Below are 27,011 nucleotides of genomic sequence, written 5' to 3' on the forward strand. Positions count from 1 at the left end.
TATATGAAAATGAAATAGTTTCATTACATGGAATTCCTTTATCAATTGTTTCTGACAGAGATAGTCGTTTTACCTCTCATTTTTGGACAAGTTTCCAAAAAGCCATGGGAAGCAAGTTGAATCTAAGCATAGCTTATCATCCTCAAACGGATGGACAAAGCGAAAGGACAATCCAAACAATGGAGGACATGCTTAGAGCTTGTGTAATTGATTTCGGAGGTAATTGGGATGATCACTTACCATTGATAGAATTTTCTTATAATAACAGTTATCACACAAGTATCAACGCTACACCATTCGAAGCACTTTATGGACGAAAGTGCCGAACCCCAGTCTATTGGCCAGAAATTGGGGAAAAGAAACTATCTGGACCGAAGATAGTGCAGGAAACAACCGACAAAATCATTCAAGTCAATGAACAACTAAAAGCAGCATGTGATCGACAAAAGAGCAATGCAGATAACAGACGCAAGCCGTTGGAATTTCAAGTAGGAGATAAAGTGTTACTAAAAGTCTCTCCTTGGAAGGGAGTGGTAAGATTCATCAAGAGGGGAAAGCTAAGTCCCAGGTATGTTGGACCTTTTGAGATTATTAAAAAAATAGGACCTGTAGCCTATCAGCTACAACTGCCAGAGGAAATGGCAGGAATACATGATGTATTTCATGTATCTAATCTCAAGAAATGCTTAGCTGATGAATCACTGATAGTACCTCTTAAAGATACAGAGGTAAATGAGCAGTTAATATTCGTAGAAAGACCTTTACAAATTGAAGACAGGAAGGTTAAGAACCTCAAGGACAAAAGATTAGTTCTGGTCAAAGTGAAATGGGACTCGAAAAGAGGACCAGAGTATACATGGGAGCTTGAATCAGAAATGCAAAGAAAATATCCACACTTGTTCCAGTAGATCTCGAGGACGAGCTCTAAAACAAGGTGGGGAGGATATAACAACCCTCCTGAAATTTTTCTGACACCCTAATATATTTTAAAATACCCCAAATACGTCCTAAAATACGCCCCATACGCGAAAACGGACCCCTAATACCTTTATTTTATTAAAAATTAAATAAAAACAAGAAAAATGAGGCTCTCGCGGGGCGCGTAGCCTTTGGCTACTGCCTACGCGGGCCGCGACAGCTACAAGATCAGGCGACACCCGGTGTTGCCACGTGTCATCATCATGGGGGAGCTAGTACGATGACTGGGCCAGGCTAGGGCCTACCCAGTCTACTACGCGGGCCGCGTAGCCCGTGGTCTCACCTTACTCGGGCCGCGAGAAACCCGATTTCAGCCCCTATATAATGGGAGCTCGGGCCTTCAGTTTCCGTCGCTCAATTCTTACTTTCTCTCTCGAATTACTATATAGTAGGAACTATTCTCGGGTATTATATCCCCCTAAATAACGAAGTTCTGTTCCGTTGTAAGTATCATATCCCATGGATACATATTAGATACTTTGCCCGATTGATCTAAGGTTCCGTAACGGCTGTCGTGGTTCTGCCCGACGTAGTCGTTGGAATGCCGTCTCGGGGAGGGTATTACTAATGTTAAAATGGGTTATTATACTAACGCGTGTGCATTTATGTAATTTATAGATTGTCACCAGGAAACCCTTACAGAAAACCTAAGACAGCAATGTGAGTAATCTCCTTTTTGTAAACTGTTTTTACAAAACCTTAAGTATTTTACAATGTGATTAAGCACTGATTGAGTCTTTGTAGTCTTCAATTACTGCCGGTATGTTGGGGTTTTGTATACAAAATGTGGAACACGTTACCATTGGACAAAGAGTTAGCCAATGTGTAATATGACCCACCAGTCAGGATTGACAGTACTGAATGAGTAAATGGGTAGACATAAACATTGTAATCGCTCTCAATACTGTGAAAATTGACAAAACTCTTCTAGATTAAACTGGGATTCACTCACCAGTATTTCCCAGTGACAAAATGCTTTTAAACGCGTTTCAGGTAACAAAATGTGAAAGCCAACTAGAAGCCAGCTGGACAGCACAGAAGGCTTGGAAAAAATGGCTATAAAAGTTACCTAAATAAAAGAAGATGTTTTATTTAATAAAATAGGGTTTATTCCTATGAAAATATTTGTGATGAAAACTTGGGTTTTATCCCAATATAATTATTTATATAAAATGTGGTGTTTTACTCTGATAAAATATTTCCTAACTACGATCCTGATGTAATTTCCGCTGCCAAAATAATAAACATCAATACCACTGACACTGAGTCTCGTGGCCGCCCGTTCCCGGGACAGATAGGGGGCGGGGGTTGCGACATTATATTTTTTTATAGACTTCGAAACAAATTTTGTAATCAACTATTTCTAACAAACGTGTTAGAAACGATTTAAAAAGTTTGATAGTTGTTTATTTTCTAACGAGCGTTTTAGAAACGATTTAACGACTTTGTCAATTGTTTATTTCTAACATGCGGGTTAGAAAACGTTTATTTTATATAAACAAAAAACGGCTTATGGCAATAAATAATCGTTTAATTTTCTAATGGGTGTATTAGAATTAGTTTATCTTATAACCAACTATTTTAACGATTTGCAATCGTTAATTTCTAACGAGCGGGTTAGAACCGGGTTAACTATGACAAACTATTTAAGATGATTTGTAATCGTTTTATATATTTTCTAACGAGCATGTTAGAAAAGATTTGTGTTCATTTCTAACGAGCGTGTTAGAGAACGTTCATTTAAATAAACCAAAAGTGAATAAATGTATTCGTTTTATTTCTAACGAGCGCGTTAGAAGCGGTTTACTTTATAAAAACCGAATATTTTGAATGTTTGTTCAACATTTAAATTCTAAATAGCATATTAGAATTGGTTATCATACAAACCACTCATTTTAACGATTGATAATCGTTATTATCTAACAGCGGTTAGAAATGGTTTGAATATGATAAACCATTTATTAAAACGATGTGTATTCTTTTTATTTTCAAACGAGCGAGTTTGAAATTGTTTTATTTATTAAACTATTATAAGGTTTATTGTCTTGATTTGTAATCAAAACATAAATATATAGTTTAATATTAAAACACTTGCAAAAACGAGAAATGTTTTGAACGAATAAAACATGTCTTTGCGAATTCTAAATGATTTGATACTTCCACGAGAAGTATAACGTCTTGAACCATATAATAGTCTTGGAAATGCTATTTTGTGAAAAACAACTCGATGTTGTTATAGACATAATAAGTTGCTTAACTACTTGCAAGTAGTTAATTGTAAACAAGTTTATATTTTGGACAACTTGTGATTATTCAAGTTTAGAGTTCCAAGATGATGGAGTACCTCAAAACATGACACCGAATGATATAATTGCGTTTATTTCGGTCAAAGTGTTGAAGGTAATAACACTTTGGCATTTGATGTTTAGACATCTTTAGTGTATCCGTTTTACTTTTGTCCACTTTTATTTTATTATAAATGGTAGACTATCATTTGAGTTTATTTCACATAAACAAATGGTTAAAATTTGGACTACTAATAATTTGTCAAAAGGATACACATTTTGGTACTAAGTGTAAAAAGTAATTTACACAAACACAACGAGTGGGTTGTGATCATGACTTTTGTAATAAGTCACAAATCAAACCTCAAATGCATAACAGCGTCGTAAGAAACGTGGTGAATGGTTTGAGATGAAATGCACGAAAACGAGATATGTCATCTTATGTTGAGAGCATCAACATGGAAATGCGCATGTAAGTTTTCAAAGAATATAACATATCAAAGGAATATATGTTATTATTGTAAATGATTTTAATAAATTTAGCAAATTTATTAACGGAAATTTACAATAGTGATGGACTTGTAGATGCTTCTACCACCATCAATGTTGTTTAAACTATGTGGAGGCTTGGTCCTCAATTTGGGAGAGTATCCCAATACATGGTATTAATGAAACAACAACGTAAATGTATATATTACTATAGGCATACGTAAATGCTTTGTTGTTGAGAGTCAATCTAATTGGCTATATCTCAAGACGTAAGTGATTTTATACAAAGATTTTTCATCAAAGTGACTTGGATTAAGACTTATGTTTAAGTCTTTAGGAAGTCAATGGTGAAACCTTGGAGATAAAAAGGCAAACGAGTTATGAACCTAATGGACGAAGTTAACTATGGTTTTGAGGTCTTCCTAAAAACCGATGGTTTTGGAATGGTGAAATGAAATTTCATTATTGTGTCTAAACTAATAAATGAATGTTCGGAAGAGATAGTGCGTTATCTCTTAAGGCTGTGAAGAATCGGAATGATGCATCTTCTGTTCACATGCTAGAGTATTGTGGTCTAAAGCATGCTAGACTAATACTTGTTAATTTATATGCTCGACGGAGATTAAATTAACTTTAAACATTCAAAATATATGATGACACAAGAACGAATTTTGTGCTAAAACAAAACTATAAAGATAACTTCATTTTAGTCCTAAGGGATAGTTAATTTAATGCAAGCAATGTGGGGGGAGGAACCATTTAAGAAACAAACCCTTTAGGGTATGAAGAAATGGTAGTTGAGAAGTTTTCTCAAACTCGAAATGAAAGGGAGAACCTTTCATCACCCTATTTGGATGCTATCTAAATTACACTTAAATATGGGGGTGACTTGCATTTATATGAAGAAATGGTAGTTGAGAAGTTTTCTCAAACTCAAAATGAAAGGGAGAACCTTTCATCACCCTATTTGGATGCTATCCAAATTACACTTAAATGTGGGGGTGACTTGCATTTATATGATGAAATGGTAGTTGAGAAGTTTTCTCAAACTTGAAATGAAAGGGAGAACCTTTCATTACCCCATTTGGATGCTATCCAATTACACTTAAATGTGGGGGTGACTTACACTTGAATGTGGAAGGTTTGGCAATAAGGATTTTAGAAATCCTAATATATATTGCAAACGCATGACCAAGTGGAGTACATGACGGTTATATGGAGTCAATCGAGTAGATTAGACTCGAATGCCAATTGGTTAGATTCAAAATCTAGTAAGATGTCAGTCATGACACACCAAAGGCATGGTGAAAACGTGTTTAGCCATGAATTGAGCTTCAGGTCATTCTAAAGACAAGGTACATAACTGGATCCAGGTTGAGATCACGAGTTATAAGTCTTATGATTCGACTAAAGGCAAAAGTGACTAGCGAGTTAAGAACACGTTAGAACAACTGATCGCAATTTAAATTGTCGTTGGTGACTTAGCGAAGTCAAAGATAATTTTGGATCCAACAACCAGTGGGTTGATAAGAGATCAGGTTGTGGAATGGGAATAAAGCCATGGAAAAAGGGATATGAGGGAAACCTAACCTAGTTGACTGGAGATCCCAAGATCTAGGTTCAATAGGCCAACTAAATCATGAACCGAAGGGTAGTCACTGTGGGGGCATAGCTAATATATATGTTTATATATAAGCTAGTGTATATGTTCATATATCCCCCTAAAACTATAAAAGGGTGTTTAAATACGTCCTAGTCCATTCCTATAATATCCAGTGACATTGTTGTGAGGCTAAGCATACTATGTGGTTAAATGATTCGTGTAAATCATAATGGACCATAATGCTTTTAATGATTTAAAGGGAAATCACCTATGTTGGAGAGAAGTGTGGTCGCTTCGAATGGAATTAGGGCATAATTCCTAGAGCTCCCGCAGAACCAGGAAAGTGCTCCATGACCATTATTGGAGACGAAAATGAGGAGATGGCCCGGCTAGGGAAGTATTGTGTGAATGTATATTGTCGTTTACACAAATGGGGGGTTGTTCAAGGACATCACGTCTACAATACCCTAGTAGGCTAAGTATGCTTCATAAAGGAAGGTACAAAGGCTACACCTACCTATCCTGCAATACTCGACTGTCGAGTTTTCATCGGGGAATTTGTGTGTTTTAATCGATCTCCATTCATGTGGGGGATTGTTGGAAATTTAGTGAAAATAAGTTTTTCACTAAATATTTTGGACATCAATAGTATTTATATATGTGTTGTATAAATAATTATTTATGGGTTTGTGTTCAAACTATGTCCAAATAGAGCTAAGATGAATAAGACATCGAAGCTTGAAGTTGTATGTTTGGAACAAACAAAGATGAATAAAATGGATTAGTTTTGTCAACTTGTCCCACATAGGTGGGATGACAAAAATCAAAGTGGTATATAAGGAGGAGCACTCCTTGTAAATTGTTTCCTTAAAGGCAAACACTAGTGGGGACTAAAGGGTGCGCCGCACCCGCACATATGCGCGCAAGTATGGATGGCACATGACTAGGTGGCGTCCTGGTATGCGCAGTGGCATCCGTGTGGCACGCGACTCCACATCACATATGCACGCATAACATGGGCTATAGGCCTAATGTGGTGCATTTTGAACTTCGCACACTGTTTTTGTATTTTTGTCCATGAGCGTGTGGTCAGATACATGGCGGGTGACTGGTTTGTCTATGGAGCACCCTTGGGTGCATAGGCGAATGTCATGGCATGGCACAAGCTCCTTAGACGCGCGGCTAAGACGGAAGTGCATATGGCGCGTGGGCCTAGAAGGTGCATGACCAGCCGGCGTCCTGGTATGCATAGCGACTTCCAATTACCGCGTGGCGTAAGAAGGTGTGTCTCCGCAGAAGCGTAGTGCAGGTTCAACTAAGGCACGCCTGCATGCGCGCTCAGCCGGTCAAACCAGTCTACTTAGTAGAGAGTTAATGTTAGACGGTTTCCACTAGTGCCATAAGTTGAATGGCAGTTTCTTTTTACTACCACTTAAGATCCATTAAGTTAGAGTTTAACCCTTTTTATTACAAGATTAATTATCTTGTTAATTACAAGATTAATGATCTTGTTTATGACAAACATTAAGATCTAATGATCTTGTTTATGACAACATTAAGAGGGTTTAATGAGTATCTCTTTATAAAATGAATATGGTTTATTCATTTGAAAATAAGAAAAATATACTTAAGAGTGATCTCTACATTTCATGAAACTTTAGAGAAGAGCATTCTCTAAAGTATTCACAACTTCATTCTTTTCACCAACATCTCTAAACACCAAATTATACCCGATGTAATCTCGGGCGTGAGAGTCATCTCCGGCAGTACAACTACTGCTTCGGTTGTTGTATCCTGGAAACAGACCGTCTGAGAGGAGGCGCGAAATCTGTTTTAAAGGCCCCATGTCAAACACGATCCTCAACCAAAACCGTCAACGAAATTTTGCTTGTCTTGTAGCGGAGGTTCTTACAAGACGTTGCGGTTGAAGTTCTTCCAAAGACGTTGGCTTGAATCAAGATTGGTACAATTATATTGTATTTTATATTCGTTTATTTAGTTTTTGTAACCGGTATTGTACTAGTCGAGTTTCCCACAAATAACGAGAGTCTCGTTATTATTTAGTTTATTAATATTTTTAATAAAAAGTGAACCTAGTTCCTATAATTAGTGGTGATGCGGCGGTGGAAAAAGGTAGTTTGGGTTGAAAATAGGGGAGAACAGGGATGGGTTCTGGTGGAGTTAAACCACCACCACAACCACCGCATCTAAACAACAACAATGGTGCCGTATCGGAGTTGAACGCCGGTGTGTCATCTATATCCATGCCAAAACATACTAAATTTGTAATTGTAATCTTATTAAAAAGGAATTGTTTTGAATTCTCAAAATCTATGCCAAAACAAGTAGCGACCTCTTTCTTTCTTTTCTATATTCACATATGTTAAATCTTAAAGTTAATTCTTCCATATATTTTTATATCCCTTCTTATATATATGTATCATATATATTGATACACAAGGTACATATAGAAATGAATATTCTCGTGGGATGATGTGGTGATTACGATGAAGCTCATAGATGCAACTAAAATCACGCTGGATATAAAATTGATTACGATAAAATGTTTTTATAAAGGCAAAAATATACCTTGTAATGAAATATGGTAAAAAATAGGCCCTCTAATTATAAGAGGGCATTTTGGTCATTTAGGCATAACTTAACAAAATATTTAACCACCGTTGGCCTTAGTACCCCAATATGTTACAAAAACCAAACCACATAACCTCAACATGTTAAAAAAAAGTTAATATTCAAAGGTGAAACTTTCTATAAAAATAGGGTCCATCTGTGTAATTAACTTTTTCTTATATATGGTTAGACTGGTAATAGATTAACGTTTTGTATAAAACCTTTAATCTCGTAAATATGATCTCCTCGAGTCGAGGAGTAATAATATTATATAAAATGAAGGAATCACCCAAGTGACATTGTCGTCATCCTTTCCCATAACCATATTTAGACCATTCCAATGCAATGCAATGCATTTATAATACATTTACTGAGTTGGAGATGATGTGGAGATATGAGTAGAGAGAAAAAGAGTGATTTCATTCTTGAGTAAGAATTTGGCACGGTCAGAAGTGCATTTACCTTCTCCCCATTGCTGATGGTCTAAGCGTTTCAATGGTCAAATTCGAAGGAGAGAGAGCCAAGTGTGTACATCCGATATACATACTATAAACTGTAGGATCGTGAAACGACCTAACGAGTCGATCAGAAGAGTGCTTAGACCGAATCAGAGGCGGAATACATTGATTTGGTCTTCGTTTAGCTTGGATTCACTATTAACTGTCTCTTGTATTGATTATAAAGCAAATACAGTCACGGAGACACTTCGACGGAGCTTCGCCGTCGGAAACAAGACCGTTACAAATGAATCCGTTTGAAGGGTATTTATAGGAAGGACCTGACCGTTTGAAAATGACACACAACTCTTCAAACGGTCATGCCTTACAAGTTTGACTTTCAAATGATCACCTAATCTAATTACATAAACTGATTTGTCTTTTTACAAGTATGATGTAAGATGATGTCATCTTGATGATGTCATCATTCAATATGATGAAATCACTCTTGTTCAGCAATGCAACGAACCCGAGACTCGACATAAGACGAAGACGACATATGAATGCACCAACAGACTCCCCCTCAGATGTTGACGAGTCTTAAGTGTCGAGTCTTCGCATCTTCAGCCTTTATCAGTCTCTTTTCTTTCTTAGCATATACCAGGATCTTCTCTTTGGCTCTTGCCTCGTCAGACTCCCCCTTTCATCATGATGGGATCGCTATCTGGAATTTGCTATCACCTTGAGATCAAATCCTAGCTTTTCAGTTTAAGCTCTTCTTAGGTTTTGATGTATCTCCTGACTTTCCGTATCAACAGGATCAGAAACCTACACATCTCAAACACTCTATTACAAACCAACAAAGTTATGATTCAACTTAATGAATCAACTAAACACTCGAGAATTTTTCACATTTAAAATTTATCAAAATTTGAAACATTTCAAACTCTGATTCAACATTTTAAAACAATTAACCAAACCATCTGTTCATCGTGTTTAGCCTTTGAAAATTTTGAATATCAGATTTCCAACATCAGTTGTCGAAACTCTTTTTGGAATTTTCAAAATATGAGACATAAAGCAGAAACAGAATTTTAAATGCAGAAATGAAATATGTACAAACAATATTTTTGTGAGTTCGTGCAAGAGGATCATATCAGCTGCCGACTAAACACTAGCACCGTTAAGCTGTTATTTCATTTTAAGCTTTTAAACAGTTCTCATTGATTGCCGATATATTGATCCACTTAAATTCTCACAAAACTTTCAACCTGTTTAGGATACTGAATTAGTGTTTTAGAACTTAAACATCTACATGTGTCCCTCCTCAGTATATACTCCCGTATCCAGACCCCAATATTCAGTCTTACAGGTGAGTATACCACAGCTGATATCTGTTAAGGGGTAGATGCGAGGGCCGTGAGAGCTCAGGTCGATACTTCCGTATACGCAGAGAGATGACGGCTTCAACTTTAAGGTGTGTCCCCTTTAGAGGATCTTTTATTTACAACAGCAGCGACTATCAATTTTATTGTTTCACCAGCATGCTGAGGGCGAGCTTATATTTCAAAGCTTTTTGCAGAAAGTATTATCCGGGGACTAGGTCAGTACTTCCATACAGCAGAAGTCCCGGGATAATACCCCAGATATCAATGAGCATAAAGACCTAGTATCTCAGAATATGGGACCCTTCAAACAGGATTTCAGGGGTTACCTATATATCCTGGAGATGTTCCCCACGTAGATGCAAGTGAAATTTATGTTAATATCCCAAACTGATCTACTAATTCTGCGATAACCTACCGGCACATCTTTAGCGAGACTGCTTAATTGCATTTATACATTACAAATCTTTAGCGTACTGTGCCAGTCTAGCTAATGTACTATCATTTCCTCTTTTATGCAACAAAAACTCATTTTTCAGTTTTATCATGTTTTTGTCTTTTTCAAATTTTCTGATGTTTTTGGATTTTCTAAAATTTTTTACTCCCCTTAAAATTCAAATACATCTAATGAAAATTGAAAACAAACTGTACAGAACATGACAACTGATATCGAATCGCTACAATTCTCCATCCGTTTGGCTTAAACAATCAGAACTCCCCCTCACAACAAACTATTTTCCCATAATGATTTCAAAACACTCAAGTTTGTTTTAATCAGAATGGTTTTTCCGGAAAATAAGTTTTGTTGAATTTACCACTTGTAAAGTTTGGGGCAAGATCATCACTTTGTTTCTTACTCTTTTGAATGATAGTTAACTTAAGTTCAATTTAATGACCTTGATTAACCACTTGTAGAATCAACCTGATTCAAAATTTGAACCACTTATAACAATCACAAACATACAGCTCAAACCTGTTTTTCAACCAATTACCATCTGTTGGTTGAATTATCAAGGTGCCGATTCCTACTCCACGCTTACATACCTGGGAGTTCCGGTAATTCCTGCTTTTCAAAACAATTTTTATAAGCACTTTAAAGAATGATGCCGATTCATGATCCACGATTACCAACTTGGGATCTCCGGCAAATCAGGCTTTTCTATTTGAACAGATTCACCCAAGCCTGATGATCCTTGGGTGATTTTGAATTCTTGTTCAACAATGGTGGAAAATTTGCATCATCCATTGTTAAACCTGAATTCTCCATTTTTACCTCAACCAATGGCTCCTCTGGCTTTGATGAACCAGAATCATTGCCTGCACATGGCTTGTCTGACTTTGATCTGTCAGATTCATCGCCTGAAGGTGGCTTGTCTGACTTCGACACGTCAGATTCATCGCCGACCATTTTCTCTTTCTTCTTTAACCTGTCTGTCCTCAGATTTGTATCTGATGAACTCAGTTTGCTTGATTTGTCAGTCTTTGATGAGCAAACCGGATTATCAGAAATCTTTTCTGATTTTCTTGCTGTATCCGAGGACAAAATCTTCTCCAAATACTCTCGTGCTTTCTTCCTCTTCTTCCTCAGTCTGTCTTTCTGCCCCTGTGAAAGTTTAACTTTCTTTTCTTGAATTGTCTGTTCTTGAACTTTAGGTTTTAGAACCTTCTGTTCATGGGGCTTGACGTTGACTGGAATCTTTGCCAACTTTTGATACTTAGCCCTCAATCTGTCATCCGATCTCCTTGGGCAATCTCTGGCAATGTGACCTCTGATGTTGCAGTTAAAGCATCTTCTCGTCTCATAATTCCAACTTTGGCAGTTAACAGCAATGTGTCCTTGATAATCACACCGGTAACACACTCTGTTATCGTACCATGTACCACCTTCACACCAAACGCTCAGATCATAGCATTGTCTGGCTTGGTGATATTCCTTCCTCATGTTTGCTGGATTTGGCTTTTGAGCACTGTGGTCCGACCTGCACCACTTATTGCCAACAATTTTTGAGTTTTCATTTTTCGATTTTTGTAATTTTTGTTTTTGATTGGATGATCGATCTGATGAGCTGTTATTCTCTTTTTGAACATTTTTCTCATTTTTAATTTTTTGTTTCTGTTCCACTTTCTTCTTCAAAGGTTTTTGCTTAGAGCATTCTCCCTTTTCAGTCGATTGCAGAACAGTTTTCTGAAATTTTTCTTTTAATTTCAAAAACAATTTTTGTTTTTCAATTTTTTTCTTTTTCATTATCAGATTTCTCATCACAATCTTCAACTTTGACATTGTCACTTATTGGAACAGAATTGATCGGTTTTGGACAGGGAATATTCAAATACTCTGAAGAAGTCACAAAACCTTTCAATTTCGTTTCAAGTTCATCAATTTTGTTCCTTGAATTCTCAGCTTCATTTTCAAGCTGAGATATTCTTTCAAGATGAGACTTGATAATTTTTTCATTTTCAATTTTAATGTTTTCAAGACCAGATTTTTCATTGTCCAAAACTTTTAACTGTTCTTGAAATTTTGTTTCATTTGCTTTTAGATTCTTGTTTTCCAGCTTTATCCAGAAACCTTCATTTTCTGAGGATTTCTTTTTGCTTTCAAAATCTTTTTCCTTTTCTTTCAAAATCTTGTTTTCTGATGTCAAACCATTCAAATTACCCAACAGTTTGTCATTTTCAGTTTTCAACTTCTCACAATTTTCTTTCAAAATAAGAATCTGTTTAATATCAGCTTGCTTCTCATCTTTCAACTTCTTGACTTCCAATGTCAAACTTTCCGCATCCTTCAAGAGTTTGTCATTGTTAGTCTTAAAGTTGTCACATTTGGAGCACACTGATTCAGAACTTGAAGATTCATTCTTCACAGATTCTTCATTCTTTGACATTTCCTTTGTCTCTGTCTTGTATGTTCCTGCACAAACAATTTTAACAAAATCAAGAGGTTTAAAATTTGTATCAATGTAAAACCCCCTTTTAAAGTCATATTTCATGTTCTGTTTTGCAGCGAAACACATACATATTCTTTTATCAATTTCAGTAATTACATCCAAATTGATTTTGTCTAGATTTCCCAAATTCAATTTATCTAGATTTCCTTTGATTTTATTCATCAATATTTTCTTTTTATCAGAATTTTCATAACTGTGTGTTTGAAGTTTATTGATGAAATCAGATGAATGTAATTTTGAAAATTTAGGCTCTAGTTTTAGTTTCTTTAAAACATCATCCCATTCGGCAGGTAAAGCATCTGCAAACTTTGATATCTTTTCAGCTTCTGTCAATTTTATCTCAAACATTTTTAATTTGTCTATCAAATAATCAAATCTCCTTTCCATCTCTTTCACTGTCTCATCTTTTTGGCATGCAAAATTTTTAAGTCTAAGCATCCAAATCTTCTTATCATTTTGTTCATATGTGCTCATTTTAAACCAACCATAACCCCTATTTAAACTTTCAAGATCATTGTTTTCATTTTCATCAAAAACCGTTTCCATTTTTCCAAAACAAACTGTTCAAATGATATTACTCTTCTTTGATTGAATTTTATAGATCAAAACAAATTTTCAACTTTTAAAAGCTTCACTGCACTTGAATCAAATGATTGGGCCGAGACTTTTGCTTTAACTGTTGATTGGGCCGGTTAAAATGGACTTCAAACCCAAAATGTTCTCTGACAATAAACCTTTCTTGAACAAACAAATTTTATAATGGCCGACAAACTAATAGATGTCTTTTTAGTGATTGGGCCGCTTATGCAATGTAGTCAATATAATCAAAATCCAACACGTTTGATTCTACACTTACCCAATCTATATCAACTTATTTCCAATTGGACCTCAAAATCCACTTAAAAACATTTTGATTGGACCCCCTAAAATACATTTATTCGACATCAATGATTGGGCCGCAAAATGTTTTATGCAAAACCTGGGATTGGACCTTTAACATACACTAAACCAATAATTAATTCAATCCTATTGAACCGTTCATTAAAGTGAATTTCAATCAATCTTTTACTCCATTAGCCGACAAACTACTTATCACATGCAACTTCTTGAATGAAAACAACTGACACACTTTAATATCTTTCACATGCAAACTGACAGCTTCGATAGACGTGTCACACAAATCGATGAACTCAAACAGTATGTCTTTTTCAAACGATATGTCGTTCAAACGGAAGATACACTTTCAAACGATGAACATTCAAACGATATGCATTTTTCAAACTAAAGTCATTTTTCAAACGATATTTCAAACGGAATGGACGATTTCAAACGAAATACCATGTATTTTCAAACGATAGAGCATTTTTCAAACGGAATGGCCAAGCTTCGTTCAAACGGACACCAGTTTTCAAGCCATTTTTACCAGATTTACTTTGAGTTTAAGTCTGATATTCTCAAGGGTTGATTAAAACACTGTTATGTATATTATATGTGAAAATCAGCAGTTTTTAACCGTGAAAAGTATCAATTTTGTGACAGAAGGTGTAGAAAAACAGAATTTGCTAGCGAAAACGAGCTAAACGGTAAGAACTCTTCCTCTTGAGCTCTGATACCACTTGTAGGATCGTGAAACGACCTAACGAGTCGATCAGAAGAGTGCTCAGACCGAATCAGAGGCGGAATACATTGATTTGGTCTTCGTTTAGCTTGGATTCACTATTAACTGTCTCTTGTATTGATTATAAAGCAAATACAGTCACGGAGACACTTCGGCGGAGCTTCGCCGTCGGAAACAAGACCGTGACAAATGAATCCGTTTGAAGGGTATTTATAGGAAGGACCTGACCGTTTGAAAATGACACACAACTCTTCAAACGGTCATGCCTTACAAGTTTGACTTTCAAACGATCACCTAATCTAATTACATAAACTGATTTGTCTTTTTACAAGTATGATGTAAGATGATGTCATCTTGATGATGTCATCATTCAATATGATGACATCACTCTTGTTCAGCAATGCAACGAACCCGAGACTCGACATAAGACGAAGACGACAGATGAATGCACCAACAGAAACTCATGTATTAAAGGAGTTAAATACAAAAAAAATATTAAATAGTTAGTATTAAAATTATAAATTATATAATATAGGGGAATTGGTCTGCAATAATCTCACCTAGATCTTATTGGCAATTAATAATCCCACCTCAGAATATTCCCCCCACAAGTCCCACCTTTCACCTATTTTTCCTACAATGGTCCCCCGTTAAAAAAACTTAACGGAGTTAAGCTTTTTTCCAAATTACAAACAGATTTTTTTAGGGCTTTTAATTAGAACGATGATACGAGTCTATTGATGTAAAACTTACTTCGAAATGATTCTCCAAGTGACTTGATTTTGGTTAATTGGAAACTTAAACACCCGAATTGAAGCACCGTTTTCATCGTTTGGAGCACCGTTTCAAGGCAAGTTTTACATCAATGGACTCGTATCGTCGTTCTAATTAAAAGCCATAAAAATCTGTTTGTAATTTGGAAGAGAGCTTAACTCCGTTAAATTTTTTTAACGGATGACCATTGTAGGAAAAATAGGTGAAAGGTGAGACTGGTGGGAGGATATTCTGAGGTGAGATCTAAATAGGATTATTACAGGTTAATTTCCCTTTATTATATTTTAGAATAAGATATGATTGAAATTATGTTTTATTATTACTATTGTTTTCTGTTAACTTAAAAAAATAAATTAATTACGATAGCAAGCCGCTCCCCGGCCGGAGGATGTGAAGGGGTGTCATAAGATGTGCAGACAAAAAATCTTTATCTCATACAGTTATAACACTTGACGAAACTAGTTATACATTTATTAGGTATAGATATGCTCTATAGGCTATAGGGTGTGGTCATGTCCCTCATGACCACTATGACCCTCCACGTCAGTGTCATGTAATCCACCATTCAAAACCGCTACCCTAAGGGTGTGGTCATGACCCAAACCACTAGCCCCTTATTTATTTTAATTTATTTTTGTCTAAAGATAAAGGAAATGATTTGTTGAAAAATGGAAAGGAGGATCATGGTTGTCATAGTTTAATCCATGCAAACCATGGTGGATCAAACTAAAGGGTGGTGTAGCCTTCCATTCATGTTCTTAGGTGGTAAATCATGTCCCAACCATGACCTCACACCCTGTAGTCTAAATTAGACATACCACTAGATGTATATACGTATAAAATAAGTACTTTCATATTTTTGTGAATAAAAGAATTGGTATAAATTTCAACATGTGCTCAAGAATTTTAGCAAGTTCGAGGCAAGATACGAAACCTCAAAGAAAAACTCGCACGTGAATAGTCAAATATGACCCAACATGTTCGTTAAATAAGCTAGAGATTGAATATAACAAATCATATGAACAGTGAGTTAAAACTCTATAAAAATAATTTTCTTGGATGAAGGAATATACCATGCATCATTTCTTCACCTTCAGGGCTTCAGGTATAACCTTCAGGTGTTAATCATGAAATATAGAAGCATGCGCATATATATTTTTAGATTTTGTTCTTCTATATAGTTAAAGAATTAAAGTTTCCAAATTTTCAAACATGTGCATGGAATGGGTTCTGTGGCCATGCGGTAGAGAGAAACAACTCCAACACTAAAATTGTAAAGCGAGCCCTATCGTCTAAACCACCATTCACTCTTGGTGACATTAAAAAAAGCCATACCACCAGACTGTTTTAACCGTTTCCTGCTCAAATCTTCATCCTACCATTTTGTTGATCTCTTTTTTGCCGTCTTGTTTTACTCTGTTGCATGCCACTAGGGGTGTGTACGGTTCAGTTCGGTTCGGTTATTAGCATTATCCGTAACCATAATCGAAGTTATCGGTTAATCGGTTCGGTTAATTTTTTGATTTTCGGTTCGGTTCGGTAAATTTTCAGTTAATAACCAATTCAAACAAGGGCTAAACTTTTTGCTTAGAAATACATGTAATAAATGTATAAATACATGAAATTGATGTATAAATACATGAAATGGATGTATAAATAAATGAAATGGAGGTATAAATGCATGAATAGATGTTTAAATACATAAAATGGATGTATAAATAAATGAAATGAAGGCATAAATAAATGAAATAGAGGTATTATTACATGAAATGAAAGTCGTCGTTAATAAAACATGAAATACATGAAATAGAGGTATAAAAGCTAGAAATATATAAAAAAAAAATAAATGATTCGGTTCGGTTCGGTTAATTTCGGTTAACCGATGATAAAAAAATATCCGTTAACCGAATTTCGGTTAATTCAGTAACAGTTAACTTCAGTTTGGTTTTGTCGGTTTTCGGTTCGGTTTTGGTTAACGGTTCGGTTATTGCACACCCCTACATGCCACCATGTACATCGTTCCCCTTTCATCCCCGCTTTCCTACATGGCATGGCCAGTTTATTGGATCCTCCAAGGTAGTGTTCAAATGGGTTTGTGGGTCATTGGCCATGAGTGTGGCTACCAAGCTTTTAGTAACTATACATGGTTAAATGACACCATTGGGTACATTACACGGGCATGCTTGCACCGTATTTCTCTTGGAAATATAGTCATCGCCGTCACCATTTTAACATTGGTTCACTAGATCACAACGAATCATTTCTCCCCCAAAAGAAGTCTAGTCTAAATTATTTTTCCAAACTACTCAACACCCATCAGGGCGTCTCTTAAGGCTTGTTATTTTATGTACCATAGGCTAGCTCTTGTACGTTTGTTCCAATGTATCTAGCCAAAAGTATGAGAAGTTTGCTAACCATTTTGATCCAAAGAGTCCGGTTTATAACGATCGTGAGTGCTCACAAATACTTATGACTGGCGTCGGACTTATTGTAACAAGTTATGGGCTTTATAAGCTGGCCTTGGCACAAGGGTTCACCTGGCTAATGATGGTATACTTTGCTCCTTTTGTGATGTTTATGGGTTCCTCTTGGTCATCACTTGGTTGCACCACATTCACCGATTACTACCGCTCTATGACAGCACATAGTGGAACTGGTTGAGAGGAGCTTTGGCAATAATCGATAGAGATTACTGTGTATTCAACAGAGTTCTTCATCACATCACCGATACACATGTTGCCCATCATTTGTTGTTCACCATTCCACATTATCACGCCATGGAAGCAACAAAAGCAATCAAACCCACTTTAGGAGAATACTATCAATTTGATGACACCCTAATAATCAAAGCAATGTGGAGAGAAACTACGGAGTGCTTCTTTGTAGAGGGTGATGAAGCTGAAGACAAAAGCAAAGGTATTTGTTGGTTCAACAATAAGATGTAAGAGTTGCAATATGGTTAATGACAAAAAAAATAATGTTCTATCATGTAAACGTGCTACCCTCGATATTAATTCATTCCAAGGTTGTTGGGATAATGGCATAAAGGTATTGCCCCATTATCATTTGGTCAATGTGTTAACTCTAAAGACCATGTGTGACAATAGCATTCATTAACTTTAGATGTTGTTAACAACAAAGAATCAAGATATGACAACAGAAATGGCGACAAAACAGTGACGTAAAATCTTACTGACCCAAACCAGAAAAAGTTCCCCAGAATCATAGATCTTACAAAATGTAGGATCTTAATCAATGCAAGATCCACAGATTAACTGATGATTATAATCAAATGATCATCTATACCAATACTAACAGATGTCTTTGAAATACAGATGAAAGATCAAGAATAACAACTACGAATAACAACTAACAAACCCTAGAAGAATATAGAAAGAACCGAGAGTGAAAAATGAGAGAGACTTAGTAAACATCGTGTACTCCAAGCCTTTTATATTTGCAATATCCCAAGTTACACTTTACAACTCCAACAATGAATAGAGATGATGCAGTCCTTCTCATTGTACATATCCAGTCCCTCCATTATAACAAATAAAACACAGTAGCCCCTTAACTTATAACCTACACACTTAACACCAAATAATTTAAACGTGACAACTTATTACATCACATATAACATATTAGTGATACCAAAGGTTATATTTTTCAACACTCCCCCTTCATTCATATGTTATCCAAGTCTTTCAATCTCAGTTTTTCACAAAAGAATTCATGTTGTACAGAATTGACTCCTTTTGTAAAAATATCAGCCAACTATTCCTCAGTATCCACTTTCTCAGGCGTTATCGGCGTTATCAACCCATCGCTAATTTTCTCCCTCAAAAAAAGTAAATCAATCTCAAAATGCTTTGTTCTCTCATGGAACACATAATTTAATGAGATTGATATAGCAGATTTACTGTCGAACATAACTTCAAAGGAAGTTTACACAGAATACCAAGTTCATTCAAGACATTTCTTATCCACATTAACTCACATACTGTGGAACACATAGTCCTATATTCTGCCTCAACTGTGGAACTAGAAACCAGACTTTGTTTCTTACTTTTCTAGGAAATCAATGACTTTCCCAGAAAGATACAAAACCCCGTTATAGACTTTCTATTGTTGATACTCTTAGCTTAGTCAGAAGCAACATAACTGACCAAGTCAAATGTTCCACTTTTCCTAAAACACAACCCTTTCCCAGGAGACTGGTTTAAATACCTAAGCCGTCTTAGTGCAACTTTTAAATGCAAATCCAATGGTTTATGCATGAATTGACTAAGATATTGAAGAGCATATGTAAGACCCGTTCTAATTTAAACATTTCGTTATCATTTAAAGTAAGCATTTCACGAAGAAAATGCCACTTACAAAAACTTTTACATCAAAAGTATTCACATATGTTTTAAACATTCAAAATACTGATTTTAAGTGATTACATAATTCACATTATCAAGACAAAACAAGATCAACGCGGAAGCTTTATTTAGACGTGTGTTCGGTTCTTGTTCGCCGCTTGATGTTCATCCGGAGGCAAACAACGTTCACCTAATATTAAAACCACAACAAACATTAGTTATGGTGATTTTATAGTGTTTCAAACCAAATTCTCTACGTCAAATAACAAAAATAAACAAGTTTGCCAGGTTTTATTGCTCCCGCGGGGCGACCGGGATGGGGGACTCCGTCTCGGGCCGCGACAACCGTCGCGCTACAAGACGAAGATGTCTCTTTCCCGTCGCGTGACGCTAGCCCCCATTTTTGACAGAAGGATCCTTTCTTGGAGCTGCATTTGCCCAACTATGCATTTTTGTCAAGTTCTAACTTAAAACTTGCATAACTTTCAATTTATTTATCCGATTTACACGATCTCTATGTTTATCACCTCGGTTTATGATGTGCGTGAAGTGTGTTATGTTTTAGGTATATATTTTAAGCGCATTTTACACTTTTTAGCCAAGTTTTAAATTTGTAAAACACGATATTCACTAACACTAAACACACATATGGGCAAGTGCACCCATCGTGGACGTAGTATAGTGTTGGTAAGATACCGAGGTCTTCCAAGGACACAAGAGCTTTTAGTACCGGTTTATCCTCAACGTCTAATCAAATCAAAATGTTAGAAAAAAAAAGTTTTTAAACTAAGAAAAATAAAACTAACTAAAATGCTGAAAAAGAAAATAAAATAAAATAAAAACAGATAGACAAGATGAATCACTTGGATCCGACTCGTGTGTAGTGTAACCTTTGATTATTTTCGCACTTTTGCACTTATTTAAGAGATTATCTTAGTTATTGTAGTAGGCCCCTTTTTTGAAGGCGACGTTACCCTCAACCCAGTAGTTTGAGTCAGCAAGGATACAATCCTAAAGGGTCGGATTATTGAAAGATAATTAATTAAGTTATTAATGCATAATGTGGTAGGCCCCTCTTTTGAAAGCGACGTTACCCTCGACTAAGTAGTCTGAGTCAGCAGGGATACAGTCCTAAGTAGCCAGGTTAAAGTTTTAATAGTAGTTTAACTTATGAGAGGATCAAAGAGTTTGGACCCCCGCCATCCAATACCTTGGGTATTGAAGGAGGTCCTACTAAATTTGATCCAGGTCCTTTGCAGGATCTATACACTGAACAATGGCAAGATTCTTACCAAACCGTTCCCTTAACCCCCGACCAGGTAGCCAACATACCTCCATATAGACCGTGGAGATATGAATGGTGAAAATCTTTTATTTTATATAGATGGTAAAATAATGCCAAGACACCACGGACAAACGATAAGGAAGAATCACCTTCAACATAAGAAACTAGTAATTAAAGTCATTAATACAAAACCAATTAAAAAGTGCAAAAGATTAAAAATAAAAAGTATTACACTAAACATTTGTCTTCACCAAGTGATGTAAAAGACTTAGGCAAACATGGCCTTTGATTGTCAAGAACTCTTACGATCAATCTTGGATCCCGAGACGACTCACACGCTCTACGATGGACAACGGATGATGGTGGTGGATGATGGTGTTATGGTGGTGGTGGGTGGTGGGTGAAGTGTGAGAGAGGTGGTGTGCCAAGGGATGAGTTGCAAGAGCTCCAAACACTCCTATTTATAGGCTGAACAGAAGCTCGGGCACGGCCCCGTGTCCGCTGGGCACGGCCCCGTGTCCATCCGAATCTCTCTCTTCATTAATTGCAATTCGCAATTCCAATAAATGCATATGCAGGAAGCTGACCACGCCCCCGTGTCCGCTTGGCACGGCCCCGTGGTGGGCAACAGAAGCTTCTATGAGTTTGTCTTTTCTGCTGACCTTTGGGCACAGCCCCGTGCTCACTGAGCACGGGGCGTGTTCAGTCTTCTGTCTTCTTTGTTTGTTTCTTTTCTTGTATTTATGTTAGATTTAGCTGTCTTTTTGCTTCTTTTGTTAATTTGAGCTCATTTAACCCTGAAAATACATAAGGAGACAAAAGCACACTTTTTCCAACATTAGTACTAAAAAAGGGTTAGTTTTATGCCACAATTGATGTAATTTATATGTTGCATTTTGTGCAGATCAGTTTACTACAAACCTGTTTTATAAACTAACGGTTTACGAATCTAATTTGTTTTTATTCGACCCGTTATGTTCTAATATGTTTTTTGCTTCTTATGAACATGGTTAGTCCTTGCTCCTTTTACCCAATCTCCGGGCTTCAATAAACTAGTGCATTCGCTCCCAATACGTGGTTTGCGTACACATTTGCATCCCTTTGATAAACTTGATTTAATCATCAAGTATTCCATTTTTAACTTAAAGAATCACTACTTCTCTAAGTTTCAATTTCAAAACCAAAATTCGTCAATGTATCTGATACTGTAAGTCCCGAAATGAGATCACAATGATATCACACAAGCTTGAATGGTGGCGGAATCACACAAACAAGAAATCAATACAAGAAAAGAGATGAAGTAGAAAGTTCTCTAATTAATGATGATTATCTTGCATACATAACCCAATGTCTAATACAAGATTTGCTAATGTCACCAACCAAACATGACCTAATACACGACTTTCTATTTATAGTAAGTGGTTAGGGAGGAGGCTCCCTAAGCCCATTTACCCAAAAATAGCCCATTCCACTAAACATTAATCTACTAAACCTCTAAACCACTTTGCTACTAGTCCATAAACCTATCAAGGGTCTAACAACTCCCCTAGGTTTACTGGATCTGTAGCTGCATAAAGCTTGAGGACCGCCCAGATTCGGCATTAGATCAACAAACAAATGATGTCGAAGAATGTTGGCAACAGCAGTTGTCCATTCTTTCACACATACTTCATACTTTTCGTGGCATCGGATTTGTTGATTGGAGAGAACCAAGATATCTTCCTCATGAAAGCTCATCAGATCATAAGAGTTTGGGATCCGGATAGATTGCTCTTCAGTGACGGCCATCTTTGGATCATATGCCCAGAACTTGAGGTTCTTTAGAATTCCTTTTTCAAACTTGCGAGTGAGGGGAATGATCTTCTCCTTGTTAGTCGGAGGCTAGATGACAGATTTAACAGTTCTTTTGGTGAAGGGATCACGAACACCAGGATTTCTTCGAATCTCTGATTTAGCAGTCTTCATGGTGTCAAAGTTGCTTTTAACTTCCCTTTCAAGTCTTGCATGGAATGCCCAACCTCTGCCCCTTTGATTTGGCTCTGGATCATAGTATGGGGTACGCAGAAGACTTTTCAAATCAATCTTAGTCCATGATTCAAACTGAGCTTCCTTTGCATAATATTCTTGATGACCGCTCTTACGTGTAATCAACCACATGTCTTTGTTATGCTCGAACCTCCAGCAAGCGACTTCAGACTTGTTTCCCACCTGATCATAGAAACTTGATCCCAATTCCATCACATATCTATCAGGTCTCTTAGTCGGACCTTTGAGCTGAAAATTTTCATCTAGAGGATTCAGATCCTGGTTCTTCATCACTAGCATCTGTTTGCTGCTTTGCTTCTTCTTCTTTGGTTTGTTGCTTCTCTTCTTTGGTTTAGCAGGAAGATAGGCATTTAAAGCGGCTTCACGTACAGCAGCTGCTACTGCGTTTGCTGCTGCTGCTCTCTGTTCAGGAGTTTGCTCAGGAGAACTGCTCATCTTCCTTATCAACAAATTCATTACCAACCTTTTTCTCCAGCTTTGCCTTCAGATCGTATACAACAGACATTAACATTCCCACATCGCCTTGCAGTTGATCTATTGTTTGATCTCTGCTAGAGATTTGGGCTTGAAGAGAGGAGATCTGTGCTTCTTTCAGGGCGGAATCTTGCTGAAGCGATGAAATCTGAGCATTCTTCAATTCTGCATCCTATTCTAATACAACCACTCGACATTTCAATCTTGCGACGTTTGCATGTTCATCACTGTCGCTATCACTATGTTCGATGACTTGTCTTTTACCGGTTGCATATCCGGATGCTGCTTCATCATGCTCAGTATTTCCAGCTCCACTAGAGCTTCCTGTTTCAACTCTAACACCACTCGAGCTACCTGGTTGTGAGGGTGTAGATTTAAAATCAAAGTTGAAATCATACAAATCAGGTTCCTCTGTGCTTGTTTTCTTTGATGCAGCATCAGATTGTGGATCAGGCTGTGGATTAATGGACTTAGCGGGCTCTGGATCGGAAACAGGGCCAGAAAGGTCATGATCGGGTGTAGTGTCAGTTCTTTGTTTCTTGCTAGCTGCTTGTTCAACATCATCAGTAATTGCTTCAATTTCTGATGTAACTGCAATATCATCTTGAACAACAGAGGTATGGACAGATGGAGGGTTTCCGTCACCACCCTGAAGGCTTATAAGTAATGCTGCTAAGTTCTCAGTAGACATTGGAACTGGCTGTCTAACGGCTTCCTCTTCCTTCTCAGACATAACTACTTCCACTTCGCTTTCTGAGTCGGTTTCTTCTTCACTAGAGTCTGTTTCTGAATCAATATCAAGTACTTCTGTTTCAACTTCAGCATCATTGGCAGCCACTTGCTGTACTTACTGCAGATCATGTTCTTCAGCGATTTGTGCATTTATCTGTTGAGGAGCTCGTGCGACAGGTACTGTGGGCACAACATCACTGAATCTTCCGTGTTTCTCAAGATCAAACTTTCCAACAAAATTGTGCTGCTTTGCTCGTTTGAAACGATATGCATTCTCGAAGCATCCTAGTCCCATGATATATTTCATGTATGTAATTTAAGGAAATGCTTTGCTGATAAATCTTTAGTAGTATCTCTTCAAGATATAGAGATAAATGAAAATCTATGTTCACTGAAAGACCTTACAAGTCAAATATGAAAATTACAAAGCGTACGACATTAGTTCTACTCAAGGTAAAGTAGGATTTAAAACGTGGACAAAAATATACTTGGGAATCAAAGATAAGATGAAAGTAACCACACGTGTTCCAGCAAATATTGAGGACGATATTAAAAATAAGTGGGGAGGTGTAACAACCCTCGGAAAGATCCATAAACAAAATCCAAAGTGTGCACGATAAAACTTGAAAACCTGATGGTTGATGAACCAACCCGCACAAAAGTACCTTTATTAGACTCGTAATTATAAACCGAACCATTTAGAATCAAGACCCAAACATACGCGATAAGCACCAGCATGAAAATCGAGAAAAACGCGTGATTGGGTTAAAAAGGCGGCCGAAGACACGTGTCACGACGAAGCGCCACGTGTCAAGCCTATACTGGACACGTGGCAGGTCTAAGCTAGATCGATCATCCCCGCGACATGCGCCAGGGGAGGAGGTTCCGTGTGCGACACGCGGGCCAGACCAATTTTGGCTATAAAGCCACTGGTTTGGCACTTGATCAGATTTCTCAGTTCGACAATCTAAAACGTCGTCCTACTCCATGTATCTCCATTCCTTTCAATCAACGCCCTAAATTCCCGAAACTCTGCTCCAATATCAGAGTAATAACTCGATCACTGCTACGGTACTTTATCCGATCGATTGAAACCGATCCAACGGATGTTTAAGTGCTGCCGGTACCTGGCTATACTTTGTCATTCGTGGTGGGTTTGATCTCGTGATTATCGTTAAAGCTGAATTGAGTTAATACACTAATACGAGTTCCATTGTCTCTAGAAATTAGAACTCATAACCAGGGGGCTGCTAATCTAGAATACTTAGCGATTAAGTAAACTTAGTGCCTAAGAAAACTTAATGGTTAAGAAAACTTAATGGTTAAGAAAACTTAATGGTTAAGAAAACTTAATGGTTAAGAAAACTTAATGGTTAAGAAAACTTAATGGTTAAGTAAACTTAATGATTATGTAAAACTTAGCAGTTAAGCAAGCTAAGTTAGTTAAATAATCAGCTAATTAAGTTAATTAAGTAATCGGCTAAGTAAATTACTTAATTAAACAGTTAAGGAAAATGAATCAGTTAAACAGCTAAGTGAGATAATCCGTTAAAAAGCCAAGTAAACTTGATAGCTAAAACAATTAAGTAAACTTAATAGATAAGTAAACTTAATAGGTAAGTAAACTTAATCAGTAAGAAAAACCTAATAAATAAAGGAAACTTAATCAGTAAGAAAGCTTCCTAGCTAAGAAAGGAATCTGCCTTACCTATAAATATGGAGCCTATGATTTCATTCTTCCTTGCTCATTTCTTTTCTTCTTCTCTCTATACGTTGGTGTTCTAACCAATAATCACCGATACGATATTCTCTCCGATCGATCCGAGAACCAACTAACGAATGCCAAAGTGCTGTCTAAATAAGACTATACTTTGTGAATTTCGTTAAGGTTTTGATCTCGTAACCATCGTTAGGTTTGATTTGGTTTAACACTAATACGTATTCCACTCTGTTAAACTAAATGTTTAACTATCAGAAATCTCCAAACTATACACTTACAATCAAACAAGATGTTTAATCATCAGAAGATTCAGAACTCTAAAGTAGATGCTTAATTATCAGAAGATTTAGAATCAGGAGGTCTGTTAAATCAAGAATATAAGACCTACAGGGTGAGTCATTCTGTTTTTATCAAACTGCTTTGCAAAACCCTAAATGTATTCTCGTTATATTTACAGTGATTAAGTCTTTGTTATCTTGAATTACTGGCAGTAAGTGGGGTTTTGTATACATTACTGATGTATTATCACTTTTAGGTGGGCGAGCCTAAATAGTGATACACGTCACTTTTGGGGACAGGACCCAATAGTGATATGACCATAGTCACAGATCAGGTCGAGTGACAACTGGACCAGATAATTATAAGATAGGGGCAATTGTAATCGCTCTTAATATTGTGAATTATAACAAATGTGTTTTTGTACAAAAATGAATGAACTCACCAGTATTTTCTGTTGACCAAATGTTTTTAAAACGCGTTTCAGGTGATTACAGTAGACTGGAATAAGAGTTGTGATACGGCACCGAAAGGCTTAAAGAAGTGGCTTATTTTATCAATTAAACTAAATTAAGAAACGTTGTTTTATGTATTTGGGTTTATCTCATATTGAAGCTACCTTTGTAAAACAAGGGTTATTCTTATCTGTTTAATAAATAAAATCCGGTGTTTTCTAAACTCTGGTATTTTCCTAACTCACGGTCCTGAAGAAATTTTCCGCTGCAATACTTTTCAAAATAACCACCGGTACCACTTGACTGCTCGTGGCTCCCGTCCAGGGTGTGTTCGGGGGTCGTGACAGAGGTGGTATCAGAGCCACTGGTTTAAGCAAATAGGTGTTGTGATAATACCTAAGCTTAAACGAAAGAGTTAGGAAATTGATATTATCTGGTAGCACCCATGATAGTATTTAGACTTGAACTTAAGAAAGATGCCTTAAGCATTGAGATAAGCTTATTACTTGCG

General features: G+C 36.7%; 1 protein-coding gene and 1 pseudogene across 1 annotated transcript; one reads left to right on the forward strand and one right to left on the reverse strand.

Moving 5' to 3' along the window:
• Nucleotides 1-17,193: 17,193 nt before the first annotated feature.
• Nucleotides 17,194-18,093, forward strand: LOC110944642 (annotated as a pseudogene).
• A 5,396-nt stretch (nucleotides 18,094-23,489) lies between these two features.
• LOC110944643 lies at nucleotides 23,490-24,344 on the reverse strand. The gene is made up of 2 exons (XM_022186296.1): nucleotides 24,231-24,344; nucleotides 23,490-24,158 (listed from the first exon to the last, which is right to left on the reverse strand). The coding sequence occupies exons 1-2, from the start codon at nucleotides 24,342-24,344 to the stop codon at nucleotides 23,490-23,492; spliced, it is 783 nt and encodes a 260-aa protein (XP_022041988.1).
• Nucleotides 24,345-27,011: the final 2,667 nt, after the last annotated feature.

Source organism: Helianthus annuus, chromosome 6, assembly GCF_002127325.2.
Source record: "Helianthus annuus cultivar XRQ/B chromosome 6, HanXRQr2.0-SUNRISE, whole genome shotgun sequence".
Classification (NCBI taxonomy): Eukaryota; Viridiplantae; Streptophyta; class Magnoliopsida; order Asterales; family Asteraceae; genus Helianthus; species Helianthus annuus.